The sequence below is a fragment of the Hoplias malabaricus genome, chromosome 14 (assembly GCF_029633855.1).
Source record: "Hoplias malabaricus isolate fHopMal1 chromosome 14, fHopMal1.hap1, whole genome shotgun sequence".
NCBI classification, from domain to species: Eukaryota; Metazoa; Chordata; class Actinopteri; order Characiformes; family Erythrinidae; genus Hoplias; species Hoplias malabaricus.
In genome coordinates this window covers 23,006,351-23,020,432 of record NC_089813.1, presented here as the reverse complement: position 1 = coordinate 23,020,432, position 14,082 = coordinate 23,006,351, and the positions used below count along the sequence as shown (strand labels likewise).

At 39.2% G+C, this 14,082-nt stretch overlaps 1 protein-coding gene across 2 annotated transcripts; it reads right to left on the bottom strand.

The window, feature by feature from the left end:
- Positions 1-627: 627 nt before the first annotated feature.
- On the bottom strand, positions 628-13,126 carry lhx2b (LIM homeobox 2b). 2 transcript variants are annotated; one of them, XM_066644163.1, is made up of 5 exons: positions 12,296-13,126; positions 10,054-10,256; positions 8,112-8,482; positions 3,147-3,352; positions 628-2,369 (listed from the first exon to the last, which is right to left on the bottom strand). In XM_066644163.1, the coding sequence occupies exons 1-5, from the start codon at positions 12,413-12,415 to the stop codon at positions 2,079-2,081; spliced, it is 1,191 nt and encodes a 396-aa protein (XP_066500260.1). In that variant the 5' UTR covers positions 12,416-13,126; the 3' UTR covers positions 628-2,078. The 2 variants fall into 2 exon arrangements, with proteins under 2 accessions (XP_066500260.1, XP_066500261.1); XM_066644164.1 differs by having other exon boundaries at positions 628-1,406.
- Between the last annotated feature and the right edge of the window lie 956 nt (positions 13,127-14,082).

The window sequence follows — 14,082 nt, the reverse complement described above, 5'->3', positions numbered from 1 at the left end:
CTGTTTTAAAAGGCTATTGATCTGGGCAGTAAGTTAGGGGAAATAACCTCTATACAAACAGATGCAAATCATACATCAAGTAGATTCTCAGACACTTTCCTCAAAGAACCTATGTGTTGTTCGTATTAATCATCCAGCAGCATGTTTGGTTGCTTCATGAAATGGTGACTGGGTCTAAAGCAATTTTCTTCTCTGTATAAGACTTACACAATACTGTATTCCTAGGCAAATCTATTCTCAAGCCTGCTTGTGTACAGTGAAACAATGTCATTTTGTAATCTACTGAAGGTTTAATCCACATAAAGCTCAGTCTGCAAACAGAAAATGAAATAACGAAATTTGGGAATGCCATTCTCTACATTGAACTGTAATGTTTAATAGATCGCATTCTCTCCTAAAGTGAAAACAATGGTGACACTGGAATAAATAATAACATAACTAGCATTATTATAACAGAACAGTAATGATAAATGTGCACTTACTCAGGAACCTTTTCCTGCTCAGTTCTTTCTCTGTGTATGGCAGCACTGTGCTTCTTAAAGCTTTTGCAATAATGAGGACCACGAGATGATATGATTCAGTTTTATATTTTTTTTTTACAGAACTGAAGATTTACATCAAAGGGGATACTGTGAGGAGTGCGCATGAAACGTCTCAAGAATCAGTCGAAACTGTACAGCATTTTTCAAACAAGCAGCCTCCTGTAACTATGGTAACAGTTACCCTGTTCCCAACACTGTCACATCGTAATGGTTGAAAAAGAAAATCATCACCAAACTGAATGTGTACAATGGAATATTGTGCTCCATCATTGCTGTGTATTTATTTATTTTTATTTTTTTATAATCTGAATTTGTTTACTTTACAAATAGCCACCACCTGATGATGGTTGCTTTCAGTGCATTACTTCTTTTAAATATGCATTAAGTGGGTCATCTGGTTTTACCTGTACTGCTATGAAATCCAGTGGATGCTGCGTGAGGTAAGAGGTTGAAGTAAAATTTGTTTTTGATGTTTGTTTGATGCATGGTTTTTATTGTCTTGGTAGGACACAGAGAGAGAGAGAGAGAGAGAGAGAGAGAGAGAGAGAGAACTTATTCTTATTTAAATGCTTATGTGTGTACGCAGCTACTGATCCTTTTTTCCTACGAGCTAAAGTACACGTACTCAAATGCAGTTCATCAGCAATGACAAAAAAATTGGGGGACTGTTTTTCTGTGACTAAATCGCAGGATAAGGCACGTGACAGTCAGGCTAAGTTTCGCTGTGTTTGTTTTTTCATCTCACAATTATTCACATTATAATCCAGTTTCCTCACATTGACCCCCGGTGCAGTTACATAAATAATAGGTTGAAGTGAGGATGAATTCCCATAAGCTGAGAGCATTTCCATCCTCAGTCTGGCGCTGTAAACATAGTTGAGGGGGGTGGGGGGATGGGGAGGGAAAAAAAAAACACAAAAATGAAAATGCAAATCAGGTCTCCTCAATTCCTTCAAAGACAAAAAAAACAATGAAGAAGGGAAAAAAAACAAAACAAAAAAACAAAACATCAACAGATCCTTCAGTGAGGCATGCCCGCCTGTACGCAATACTCTAAAAGAGGCTCACGGTCAAACGAAAGCTTTTTCTTTTTGAGTTCATTTCTTTTTCTTTTTTTTTTCACTTGTCCCCCCTATTTTCTGGCCTTTAAAAGTCATTTTCAACATCTCTGGTTATGGTTTAAATGACCATAACTTTGGGCTTTGTTATCTATTGAAAAGTTGCCCATCTAGGGGAGGTTTGTGATTCATGAGGTTTATTTTGTGCAAGTGGACCAGCTGTGCATCTACAGCTGCCTGATATGACTGTCTTACAAGCAATACCAGAGGTTGGTATCAGTGCCAGGATGATGCTTGTACTGGTTCATGAGTATGATCTCAAAGCAAAGGTCAACCAAGAGTGCTTCTTCCACAATTTAGGCCAGAAATCAAAAGCTCCTCGTGACCAGAACTGAGAAAGGGTGCAGTTTGAATTGTCCATGTGCTCTGTTGTCGAACGGTATTGGAGCTGGTCACCGAGGGCCTGGCCAAACGAGCATCAGAAGAGGCTGGTGAGGGTGGTTTGCGAGGGGCTCCGGCACTCATGGACATCCAGACTGCCAGGCACAGAGGTAAGTACGGAGGTGACGGTGGGCATCGTGGGGTTGGTGAGGTCAGTCAGTGTGGTGGGAGTGCTGGATGGACTCATAGAGGCGTTGGAAATTTCGGAGGCCGGCCCTGAAGGTGTCCCTCCGGGCAGAGTGGACCCATCTGAAGCCTTGTCCACTCCTGTGTTCTCCTGGCGCAAAAGGTTCCTCCGGAACTTGGCCCTGGCGTTCTGGAACCAAACCTGTGTACAGTGTTCCATCCATTAATGACAAGCACTCAAGGGACAGAGAGGCATTTTTTTCCTTTTTTTTTTGGAAAAACAGAATGACAAATAAGAACGGATGAAAGCAAGCGGTCTCATCAAAGCAAATGACTGCTTTGTTTTCTGGCAATGATAATTAGGGCTTTGAGACTTTCGGCTGAGTTTCTGCTCGACAATCCTCATTTTTTTGTGTGTTTACTTCATTCCACCATTTTCATTTCTGCCTTTCTTTAGCTCCCCAGATGATTATCTGTCACATTTGTAAGAGAATCACATTCTATTTTGCCTCCCCTATTTTCAATGATAGCTGACAAAACAGCTGGGGCTTGATATAAGCCTCATTTTTTCAGATCTACTTCGAAATGGATCGGTTCCTTTCATTTGCTCTTCAATTAAACAATGTTCTCATTTCGTCATGTTTGCAAATGAATACCATTCACATAATAGACAGAGACTGTCATTTGGGCCACTCTACACTGTGTATTTTTCTAATAAAATATTGAATTTGGCAGTTTTGTGGAGCGGTAATTGTCCTTGTTTAGTCTAAAGAGTTGCATGAAAGTTTCTCATTAGAAGATCTTTTTAGATGAGGCAAACTGATCCTTTTGTAAGCCAAAAGGCATAAAGTCTTTCAAATATATATTTTAATTGCTGAAGTTTCTCATCAGTTGCTTAACACAAAATACCCTAATTGCAATTAGTGCATTAGTCCCTCCTGCATTGTAATAACACAACTAACGTGAGATGATTTCTTACCTGAAGTACACGCTTGGTAAGACCTGTTTTCTGAGCCAACTGTTTCAAGTCCTTGGCATCAGGATTGTGGTTGATAGCGAAGTAGGACTTCATGGTCCGGAGCTGATGGTGCTTGAATGAGGTCCTCATGCGCTTGGTCTTTTGGCCAGAGCTATACTGAGAGTCTCTGTCCATGGGATCACCATCGTTTTCATTGCAGCTCAGTGCTGTTTAAAAAATAATACATACAAATTTTTATGCAATAGGTCACAAATCCATAATAAAGAATTAAGGCAGAGTCTACTGAATGATTTCAAAAATAGTTTCAGTGCTGTGAAATATACAGTAAAATCATAAAAAAACGCTGAAAGGTCACTGGGGTACTATGCTGAAGGAGGTGTCTTCAGTATCTCAACTGTATTAGAGAACATAATTATACCATACTATTGCAAATAAATAAATTAATACATTTAAAAAATCTTAAAAATACTAATTGTACAGAATAAGGTGCATTCAAATGATTAAAACAAATCTCAGTATTCTTTTTGGACAGCAATGGTATTCCTTCCAACAATATTTTTTATGCTGAATAAAATCCATTCATCATGTCCTCACTCCAAATTTTAATATGATTCTTCATTTTTATGGCTACAAAAATGTACAAATATGAAGCTTTATGGTAGCAAAAAGTGCAAAGTTTAGACTTTATGGTTATGAAAACGTACCGTTATGTCCCTATTCCCTGGGAAAACTTATTTAGGGTACACAGCTGCACTCTAAGAGCCATTGTTGTACTTTTGAGAGCACATTTACTCTGTCCTTTTGCTGAAAAATTGTGCCAGAATGAGGCTTTCGTTATGACAATGCAAGACTAGGTAACTTGTATTTGGGATGTGAGCAAATTGAATATCCTAACAACAAATATATCAGATGCACACAGCAGTCTTGGAGTCCTAATTTCAATGAGACACAGTGAACTACTGCAATATGACCCTGAGCCATTTCCCAGCCAGCTCCCTCTCGGTGCTAACCATAAATCTTTACATTTGCCAGTCAATTGTGTTGACAGTGCATTCAATATTTCCTCAGCTCCTGTGCTACGATGGCTTGGATAAAGAGCTGCTGTTTTAAAATCGTTCCCATATTTGCTTGTATTTATTATGTAGCTTTTCCTCTAAAATTCTATTATTCTGAAACTGCTTTTTCGTGAAAATCATGAGCTTTTACGCTAACATTAACTTTTTTCTCCAATGTTTCCTAACACTAAGTTTAGTCCTGGACATTTCATGGAATGGATTTAGCACATTTTAATACTGGAAATAGAAAAAAATATCTAAAAACAAACAAACAAACAAAAATAATTTCCATGATTTTTAAATGTTCTTCCTGTAATAACTGTATATATATATATATATATATATATATATATATATATATATACATAATCAAACAATAATCAAAAAAAGTTACATATTATTCCAAGCTGACAAACTTGTGAATAAAACGCTTTAGGTAAACCTGCTAATTTAACTAATAATATTTGTTCTGACACATTTACTTGTCTTTCTAGTATTCTCAATTTGTCTAAACTTTACATGGTACAAGCACTTGGGAATTTCCGTTCCAAAAATACCGTTCCCTAACATCCTTTACTCGTTTTCACAAATAGCCTAATGTTTTTGTTTATCATACCGACTTCAATCCAATCGTTTTTCTCGCGTCCTGTTATATGTGACTTGGCTTGTAGTAAAGTGTGCGTGTGTGTGTGTGTGTGTGTGTGTGTGCGTGCGTGCGTGCGTGTGTGTGTGTGTGTGTGTGTTTTTCGATAATATCTATGAACGGAAATGGTAGGCTCGCCAGTCTCATTCTTGGCAGAAGTGTAAGTGTTGCTAGACGCATGACAGTTCGGGAATTCTGTTTTCTCTGACAACTACAAATATTACTCATTGAAAAATCGTCTGATCAACACTTAGGATAATTAACCTTTCGTACGTTCAAGTGCTGCACATGGCGTGTTTTTGTTTTTTCTTCTTCTTTTTCTTCCAGAAAAAAGGCGGGCCATTCTTCGTACAAAAAACAGACTATTTATAAATAAAAATTTGACGTTAGGTAACGCCGTCAGAAGAAAGGAACATGCAGAGCCTGTTGCTTGTTGTCTGTCTAATATAATGGGCTCGTGTCTAAAAGAAACTTCCAGTTTGTCATGATTTTGTTTTATTTTTAATGATGTTGTTCCATCTATGACCTGAGGGGGGCAGCGGTGATCTGGAGCTCGGACACTGCAGCTGAATCTGCCGTCAAATGTGCGCCCGAGGCGCTGTGCGCTGGTTTAACAGGGCTTAGTGCTTCTTTGATATCTAACCGTTCATTGTATTGACGGTAGAGTTCTGCACTAATGCCTAACTTCATTTTGGAACTTGGTACTTGAGGTTTCAGCCTCTGTGCTCAGAGATATGGGCGACAATTTAATGTAACCAAGTCCTTTTATTAGAGCATTAACAGTGCTCTAAAAGGGCCCTATAGCTAACACATCCTGCTAATCTGCTTATCCTATTTTCATTAAATGATTAAATGATTTTCAGACTGTTCCGCTAGTTATTCAGATTACTGAATGTTTCTAAATAATTCAAGGTGTTCATTCCAAAACGCTCTACGATTTTCTTTTTTTTTTTCATTAATGAGTGGCCTTTATCAGCTCTTTATCAGGATCAATTGCACTTCTATTCTAATGAGTATTTGCTCTCCATACATATTTTTTAAATTAATTATATCCAAAATGCGGACACAACATTTTGTAATTCATCTCTTTTCCTTTTGTTTTTCGCATTTTCCATCTTAAATTTCATTTTAAGAAATCTCCAGTCTTTTGCTACATGTATACAGCAATTTTGTAAATGAACTCCTCTTTATATTTATGTTCGTTATTAAACATATTGAACATTTCATTTTAGCAACTTCTAATAAATATGAATGCATCAAAACTTCGTGATATTTTTAACAGCGTTGTGTGGGAAAAAATAAGCTCGTAGCAAACAAACGAAAAAAAAAAACATATTCCCTGCTTGGAAAATGGAAAATGAATGAAGTCAGTGTAACGCTGGGAATGATTTCATTGCTTTATTTCTGGAGTTTGGGCGCGTGATTAAACAAGCGCTCGAGACATTCAAGCATTTACTAGTCTGTGCGAAAAGGACAAACGAATTAGCTTATGTCTGAGAAACTTTAATCTCTTTCTCTCTCTCTCTGTCATTCTCTCTCTCTCTCTCTCTCTCTCTCTCTCTCTTCCTCCCTTTCACTTCTTTTTAATCTTCTAGAGGTCTCGACTTGTATCTAAGCCATTTTCCACTTGTCAGTCCGTATTCTCGTCATAATTGCCGCACTTTGGCCCTCTAAAGGCTCGCGCAGGGTCCGGGGGCGAGTGGACAAATCACTCAACTTCAGCAAACTTTACTCTTACTTTGGTCACACGCGCAAATTCGCTTCGACTTTTACACAATTTACAACAATACTGGGCTGCATAATTCTCGAGTACAATCTCGGGAATGTGTATTAAAAAGCTTTAAACATAACATCGAAAATCTATCCACGCATATTCTAGAAGATTATATTATTCTTGATAGACGAAAGCCTTCTGTGCAATTTGGAATATTTTCGCTTTTGTGACGTTTTTACAGTGATTTTTTTAAAGTGTGACGTTTTCAATAAAAACAAATACACGTCAATTTTGTATTATTTTCCGCCTTAACATTTTTGCCCTTCTACCGAAAACATGGTTTAAAACAATTAAGCAGCTGTTTGGTTTGTTTATACTTTAAACCAATTTTGCTACTTTGCCGATTATTTATAAATGATATTAAACAAGTGATATTTGGTCCAAAAGTCTGCTTTATATAATCTTCAACCTCAATAATGATATAGCACATCAACAGAAATAAGGCCTGTGCACCTCACTGCTGCTCATTTAAAATAACATCCAGCTCTTTTTTCAGCCCAATATTTTTTTTTTTTTCACCAAGGAAAACTAACGTCACTCTGTTACACTGAAGCATTTTCTCTTAAACGAATATCCAACAAATTGAGTCATTTTGTGAAACATGACCAACATATGTATTCAGCGTTTTTCATTATTCTTCAAAATATTAATGCGAAGATACTGTAAAGCAAAGGGAAATATTTCAGAATAAGGCTAGACCAATGCTTTTCATATTCATATTACAGTAATGACTATGACTTGAAGACACAGTAGAGGCAAAGATCGTGACTTTAAACTGCAGCACTTTAAAGCAAACACTACTCATTTTAAAAGAAACAAAAGCAACATAATAAACTTTAAATACTCTAAGTAGTATAGATAAAGTCTGTAACTAAAATGTAGAGTGTAGTAGAGTTTAGGCAAAACCATGATTTTTTTTTCAAATTAAACGTTGCCCTCCATTTACATACATGCGATTGAAATGTTGAAACCTTGAAAAACAATCTCTGCTTTGGTGTGTTAAATGTTTCAAATTATAATTCACATATAAACCTAGGACTTCATATTCAGTAACTACAATTTATTCGATGTGAAAATAGCATGCACAGTGGTCAGAAGACATCTTATGTTAATTGTCTAAGAATAAATTAATCTATTATATAAAGAACACACTTTAAAATTAAATGTGTCCTTCCATTTAAAGAGCACTATTTATGTTTACTTGTTGAATTAATATAGAAACAATATACATATTGTGTACACACAGGTCACACTTAACTGTTATTAAACTGATATTTTCAGCAAATATTCACGAGGCTAATCCTGCGTGTCTTCATAGTGTGTTCATATATTTTCGTTTTGAAAATCAACAAACGACACGTGACCAGTTGCACCCAAACTTTTGCCTCGAGTCTATGTGAATGTAGCGGGAGGGGTGGGTGAGGACATTTTTTTCTGTTGAATAAAATAGAGATTTGAATTAATTAAATAATAATAATAATAAAAGCTCTGACCTGCGTTGTAGGCCGCGAGGTCAGCCCCTGGTCCTGGACTTTTCCTTTTCCTCGGCCGGCCCTTCTGCACAGTGGTCACTCCGTTGTAGTAGGCCAGTCCCAGCGGGCCCGCGGGCAGTGCTCCTTTCCCGTGCGCCGCTTCCGCGTGACTGAACGGCGCGCCATAATCGCCTTGCACGAGCGTCTCGAAGTGCAGGCGGCAGTACACCAGGCTGTCCTTCATGCCGAAGTGGTCTCCCGTGGTCAGCATCTTGCTGCAAGTCGTGCACGTGAAACAGTTCAAGTGGTACACCAAGTCCCTCGCGCGCATCACCATCTCCGAAGCCGAGATACCCAGGTGGCAGCGCGCGCATCTTTGCACGGAGAACCTCCTGCGAGAGGCACATTGGACATGGGTCAAACCCCACAGCCACGAAACTAACAACAAACCCAAAAGTGGACTTCAGGACATTCTTAGGAATAAGTTCTCCCTGAACAAGGAAATGTGACTGTAAAAAAGTCAACCCACTAACCATTCTGACCACTGTTGATCGTTGCTAAGTAACCTGAGCACTATAAATATGGGTTCAATTTCTGCATTATATATATATTGCATTCAAGACAGAAAGTGAACTTACGATTTGGTCAATTGTATTTCAACCAGAAATGTTGGAAAAATACAACTACACATTATTCTGGTTTATGTTTGGTGGTTGCTAAGTAACGTGGGCGTGCCCTCGTTAATTTAATTTATTATAGCCTAGTTTATGCCTTAAATTTGAGTTCAATTAATAGAACTACAAGGTAACAATACTGAGATGTCACCCAAGCTGTAATTAGGATATTCGTCCCTGCATTCACTTCACTATGAATCTAATGACAGCTGCGTTAATGCTGGGAGCGGTATTAAACAGCTGTATGGCAGAAAAAGGGCCTTAATGACGTATTACTATAATAGACTTTTCACTCATTCAAATGAGCGCTGTAATGGCGCTTAAGACCCAACATGCTCTCTCTCTCTCTCTCCCTCTCTCTCTCTCTCTCTCTCACTCACACACACACACACACACACTGCAGCTCAGCTCGCTGCTTATTGCTTCTAATGGGCCAGTGTTCAGAGTAATTTATTTTTACTAAATTTAAAAGCAATCCCATTACGAAGAAAATGGTGGTGGGTATAGATTCCTGTTCAAAAGTTGGAACATCCTTAGTCAAATGCAGAGTAAAATTAAGCAAACTCTATAACGAACTTTAATATGGCGTCTTTCAGCAACTTGCAATACATGAGTACTTTTATCGGCTGAGGTTTGGAAAAATAAACCAGTACAATGTGCCAAAAAAACTCACAAGATATTTCAGGCATAATTTCTCCCTGTTTGTGAAATTCAGCTAATCTGCTGTAATGGGGAATGCTAATGTCCAGGATTGTATTGTCTGCTGAGGAATCGTGAACTTTCTTTTCCACTTGGACAGATCAACAAGGTATGGCGTGGTTCTAGGGGGTGCCCAAACTTTTGCATTGGCGCATGTTCATGTGTTGACATCATTCATGGACTGGCCTTGAAACTCAAGGAAGTGACCGAGGCCGCCCGGAATGATACAAATTCAGACTGTAGCAGCAGTCGTTCAGAGCTGTTGGAGAAGTTCAGGTCTGAGATGTTCAGGAGACGTAACTCAGATCTTTCTTTGTAGCGGTAGCTGTTCTGCAGTTTTTAAATACACTGTACATTTTTTAAATCGGAGCTCTTGGAGATGTTCAGGTCGAGCTTTTTAACACATTTAAACCTTTTAAATGTTTAGGCCGTTATGGGCAGTTCTGAAGTATTCTTTTATTACCGTTGTTGCGTGTTTAATTCAGCTCTGCTTGCGTTTCTCAGTGTGGGACTGCTCGGGAATTTGAATTTAGAGATGGTCAGGAATTTGCAGTTTTGTCTGAATTGGGGGTTCTAATGTTGCTGTGTACCTGTAATAGTCCTCTTTGCAGTAGATGCTGCCGTCCTTGCTAAAGCAGGTGAGTTCTGATTCCAGGTTAAGTTTACACTCGCAGCACTTGAGGCAGCGCATGTGCCACTGTTTATCTACCGCCAGCAGATAATATCGGTCCGAGATCCGGCCACCGCAGCCCGCGCAGAGAGCCACGCGTTCACCGCTCATAGACGGAACACTCTGCGGAGACACAGACAGACAGACACACACACAGACACACACACACACATGCAGTCAGTACAAACTACAAAGTGGGAGTGTATGGGGATGATGAGGAAAAGAGAGACAGAGCGAGAGAGAGAGAGAGAGAGAGAGAGAGAGAGAGGTGCTGATGGGAGGGGCGCGAAAGGGATAAATGTACAAAAGTTAAATTAACAGAGCTGCAACCTTACAAAAAAGAGTACCAGAGTTACAATGTAAGTAATTATATATATACATATATATATATATTGTGTGTGTCCATTGCTTTTAAAGCCCCGGTTTTAACATGACTGTTTAACATCCATCCCTCTCTCATTTACAAGAAATCACTAACATTTGACATAACTAACACTAATCACTTTAAAAAATAAATAAAATCATCACATCATTATGACCAAACATTATGATAAAACAAGCATGTTAAAATGTATGTTCATGATATTGTATTAATTTTAACATATTTAAGTTGGAAGACCTCGAGATCATTGTGCTATTAAATCTAATTCAAATCTCTCTCTCTCTCTCTCTCTCTCTCTCTCTCTCTCTCTCTCTCTCTCTCTCTCTCTCACACACACACACACACACACACACACACACACACACAGTTCTTCACGACATACATGTTTAATTTCTATTATTATTCAATAATAACAATAACTTAATTATATGAATGTATATATGTATTATGACTAATACTTATGTAAATAATATTAATAATTTAAATAATACAAGTAATAAGAAGAACGCAAAAAAGCAGAAGAAAGAGGAAAAACTAGGTTACATTTTCAAAATCAAAAAGCTCACAACGTGAGCCATCATCTATAATCTGTGTTCAAAGAGTGTGTGATCATTGTGCACTAAAAACTAACACACATACACACACACGCACACGCGCGCGCGCTAAAACGCACGAAACGCTTCTTACTAGAACGTATTTCAGCCAAGTGTTCAAATAAATTAACGTCAGTTTGACACGTGAGTAAAACGCTGAGTTAAATAAAGCGTTGAATGAGCGCCGTTTCTACTCACTCGGATATAGAGTTTGCTGGCTTTGCCTTTTTCGTCCACCGCCGAAAAAAGCTTTGAACCCTCCAAAAAAGAAAGAAAAACTTACTTTTTTTAAAAAGCGTATTAAGGCCGTATTTACTCGTTGTCGTCGTTGTTGATTAGAAATTAATCACAGCCATATTTACATTGTAGTTGTAATTGCAGAAATGTATACGGCTTTATTTAGAGCAAACCGATGTATCTGGATTACTCTAGCTTCAGAAAAAAAATCCTTTACTTGCTCTTAGCTTTCACCATAACACAAATGTCATATCTGAAATATTCCATTCACTTCAGTCATAACAAGTTGGTATCAGTGAACGAGACACAGAGAGCATTCTGTTCTAAGTGTTTCTCGTAGTCTCCAAATAATACAAACAATTTGATCAAACCTCATTTGGGGCCTAATTCAGGCGTCTGCAAATGTTGTGCCACCCGTGGGTGAATGAGCTTGTTTTGTTGATTTTCTAAGTGAAAACTAATCGATTAAACGCTTTTGAAACATTATTATAGTTTATTCGCATAATTAAACACATTGTGAGAAAACAAAGCTCAGAGGATTAACAAAAAATGTTTAAACCGTTTATATATTCTGAATAGTTTATACCCGAGTTAAAAATTCGAAACTGTGGACTAGATGTTACAGGGAGGTTATGTTTGTCGCAGGTTATTTTTTCACTGAATACATCTGCAAAACACATCTTTGGTGTTTCACGTTTTGTACACGTCAGTAAAACTTGTTTGTTTTGTGGTTTAGAATTTTGAAAACATTTAAGCTACTGTTTAAGAATAAGGTCAACTCTGTCAAAGTTTGGCCTGGAATACGAAACTGAAGAGATTAAAATGGACATGGGCACGGTCAGTGGCCCTGGCATTGGCACTACTAGAGCCACTGGTATGGGACTTGGTATGGCCCCTGGCATGGTCACGGGCATTGGCACGGCATGTTTATGGTTATGGGCATGGCCTACCGTCTCTGTTTCCCCCATGTCAATGGCGGAGCTAATGGGCACTGAGTCGCTCTTGCTCCTGCGCTCCATCTCCTCTACCACACCGCGCATGTCTGCGCCGGGCACGCCGTGGAAAAGCATCGCGGTGAGCGGGTTCTCACAGAGGCTCAGCCCCGGCCCCAGTCCTGCGCGGTTAAAACACACAGCACCCACAGCGCGCGCTCACTGCAGCTCCACCTCCACTTCCAGCTCCAGCAACAATAACAACAACAACAACAACCGCCTCAGCTCCAGCCCCGGCTCCACGGCCTCCAGCGCTCTCTCCCCGCCGCCGCGCCGCTCTCTCTCCGCCGCTGCTCAGTTCAGACGGTGCACGCTCTCGCCGCATGTACATGGCACATGGCGCGCACGCACGCCAACATTTGCGCGTTTCCTGGGCTTCTGAGCTTCTTGGATGGATGCGGGCTTCAAGCGCGAGGCGCCGTGAATGGGCAGTTCGTCTTTTCCAGAGGAAGCCTCACTTCAGTCACCACATGTTGGGCGAGCAGTTGTTCTTGTTGCTGAGGTTGTTGTTACTTTTTTTCCTCAGGAATAAGACACAGCAATCCAGTAATACAACAATACACAAAATATAATCCCCGAAACGGTGTAGATTTTTGGACGTGTCAAATTTCGTGCATCATCTTCATCCGTCCGTGTCAGCTCAAAAACACCGAAATAGGAAAACAGTAAAACCGTCCAAAAACGAGCGCTGCTCTCGGATCGATACGCGGAGGCGTCCCAAATTCTCCAGCTTTGATTTTGTTTGTTTGTTTTGTTTTTGTTTTGTTGTTTTTGCGCTGCTTGCTTGTCGCGGGCTCCGCGCTCGAGCGCACTGTGTGTAATTGCGGAGGAGGAGTTGAGCGCACTTGGGTTTTTGTACGGCTCTAATCCCCACGTCAGTGCCCCCTGGATTTTTTTTTTCTCGCCCCTCGCGCTTCTCCTGTTCTCCGTCTCCAAAACGGCGCGCGACCCTCCGCGCCTTTTCTACGCCGCCTGTGACGTCACGGCGCAGCGCACGAGCCCATTGGTCCGGCGCATCCTCATATAGCGACGCTTAAGGAGCGTTTGCCGGGATTTAGCCCATGTTTTTTATAGCGACTGGAACCCAAATGCAACGGTAAAAACTACCGCACACCACCGAATGGCTGCGTCCCAAACCGCGCTGCACATAGGCTATAGCCTACACTACAGAACTGACTTCAGTAATTATTTTTCAATAATCTGTTATTTTGAACACATGTTCTGTATTTAGTAATGTAGTATGCGGTTTTGAAGATTTTATGTCTTTATTATTATTATTATTATTATATTTTTTTATTTTCAACGGGATGGTGATGGGGAAGTTTGTTTTGTTATCTCGTGGAATGCAGGCGTTGTGATGAATGGAAAAATTATAAGTTAGCCTAATAAATCGGGAGAAGCTCTGGGTGTTGGTAAGGGCGATTATTGATATTGTGAGTTTGAAAAATTGTGATAATAAAAATATTTAATTAATGCTGAGTAATAAGACGGTGTACTCGTAAATTCAATTTATCGCGTTTTTAACATTTAAATTGACATGTTGTTACTTGAATTTGCAAGTATATATTCACAAACGCTAAATATACAAATTAACAAAATATAACAAGCGAATATGTATGGTACTCCTCTCATCTTCAGTGTCTTTATTTTTCAATTATTATTAATTTGTTTATTTATTTATTTTTTAATCTTAGCAGAGCGTAGCAGTAACCCTTCGTCACAGAGCTTCAACAAAAGTATCGAGA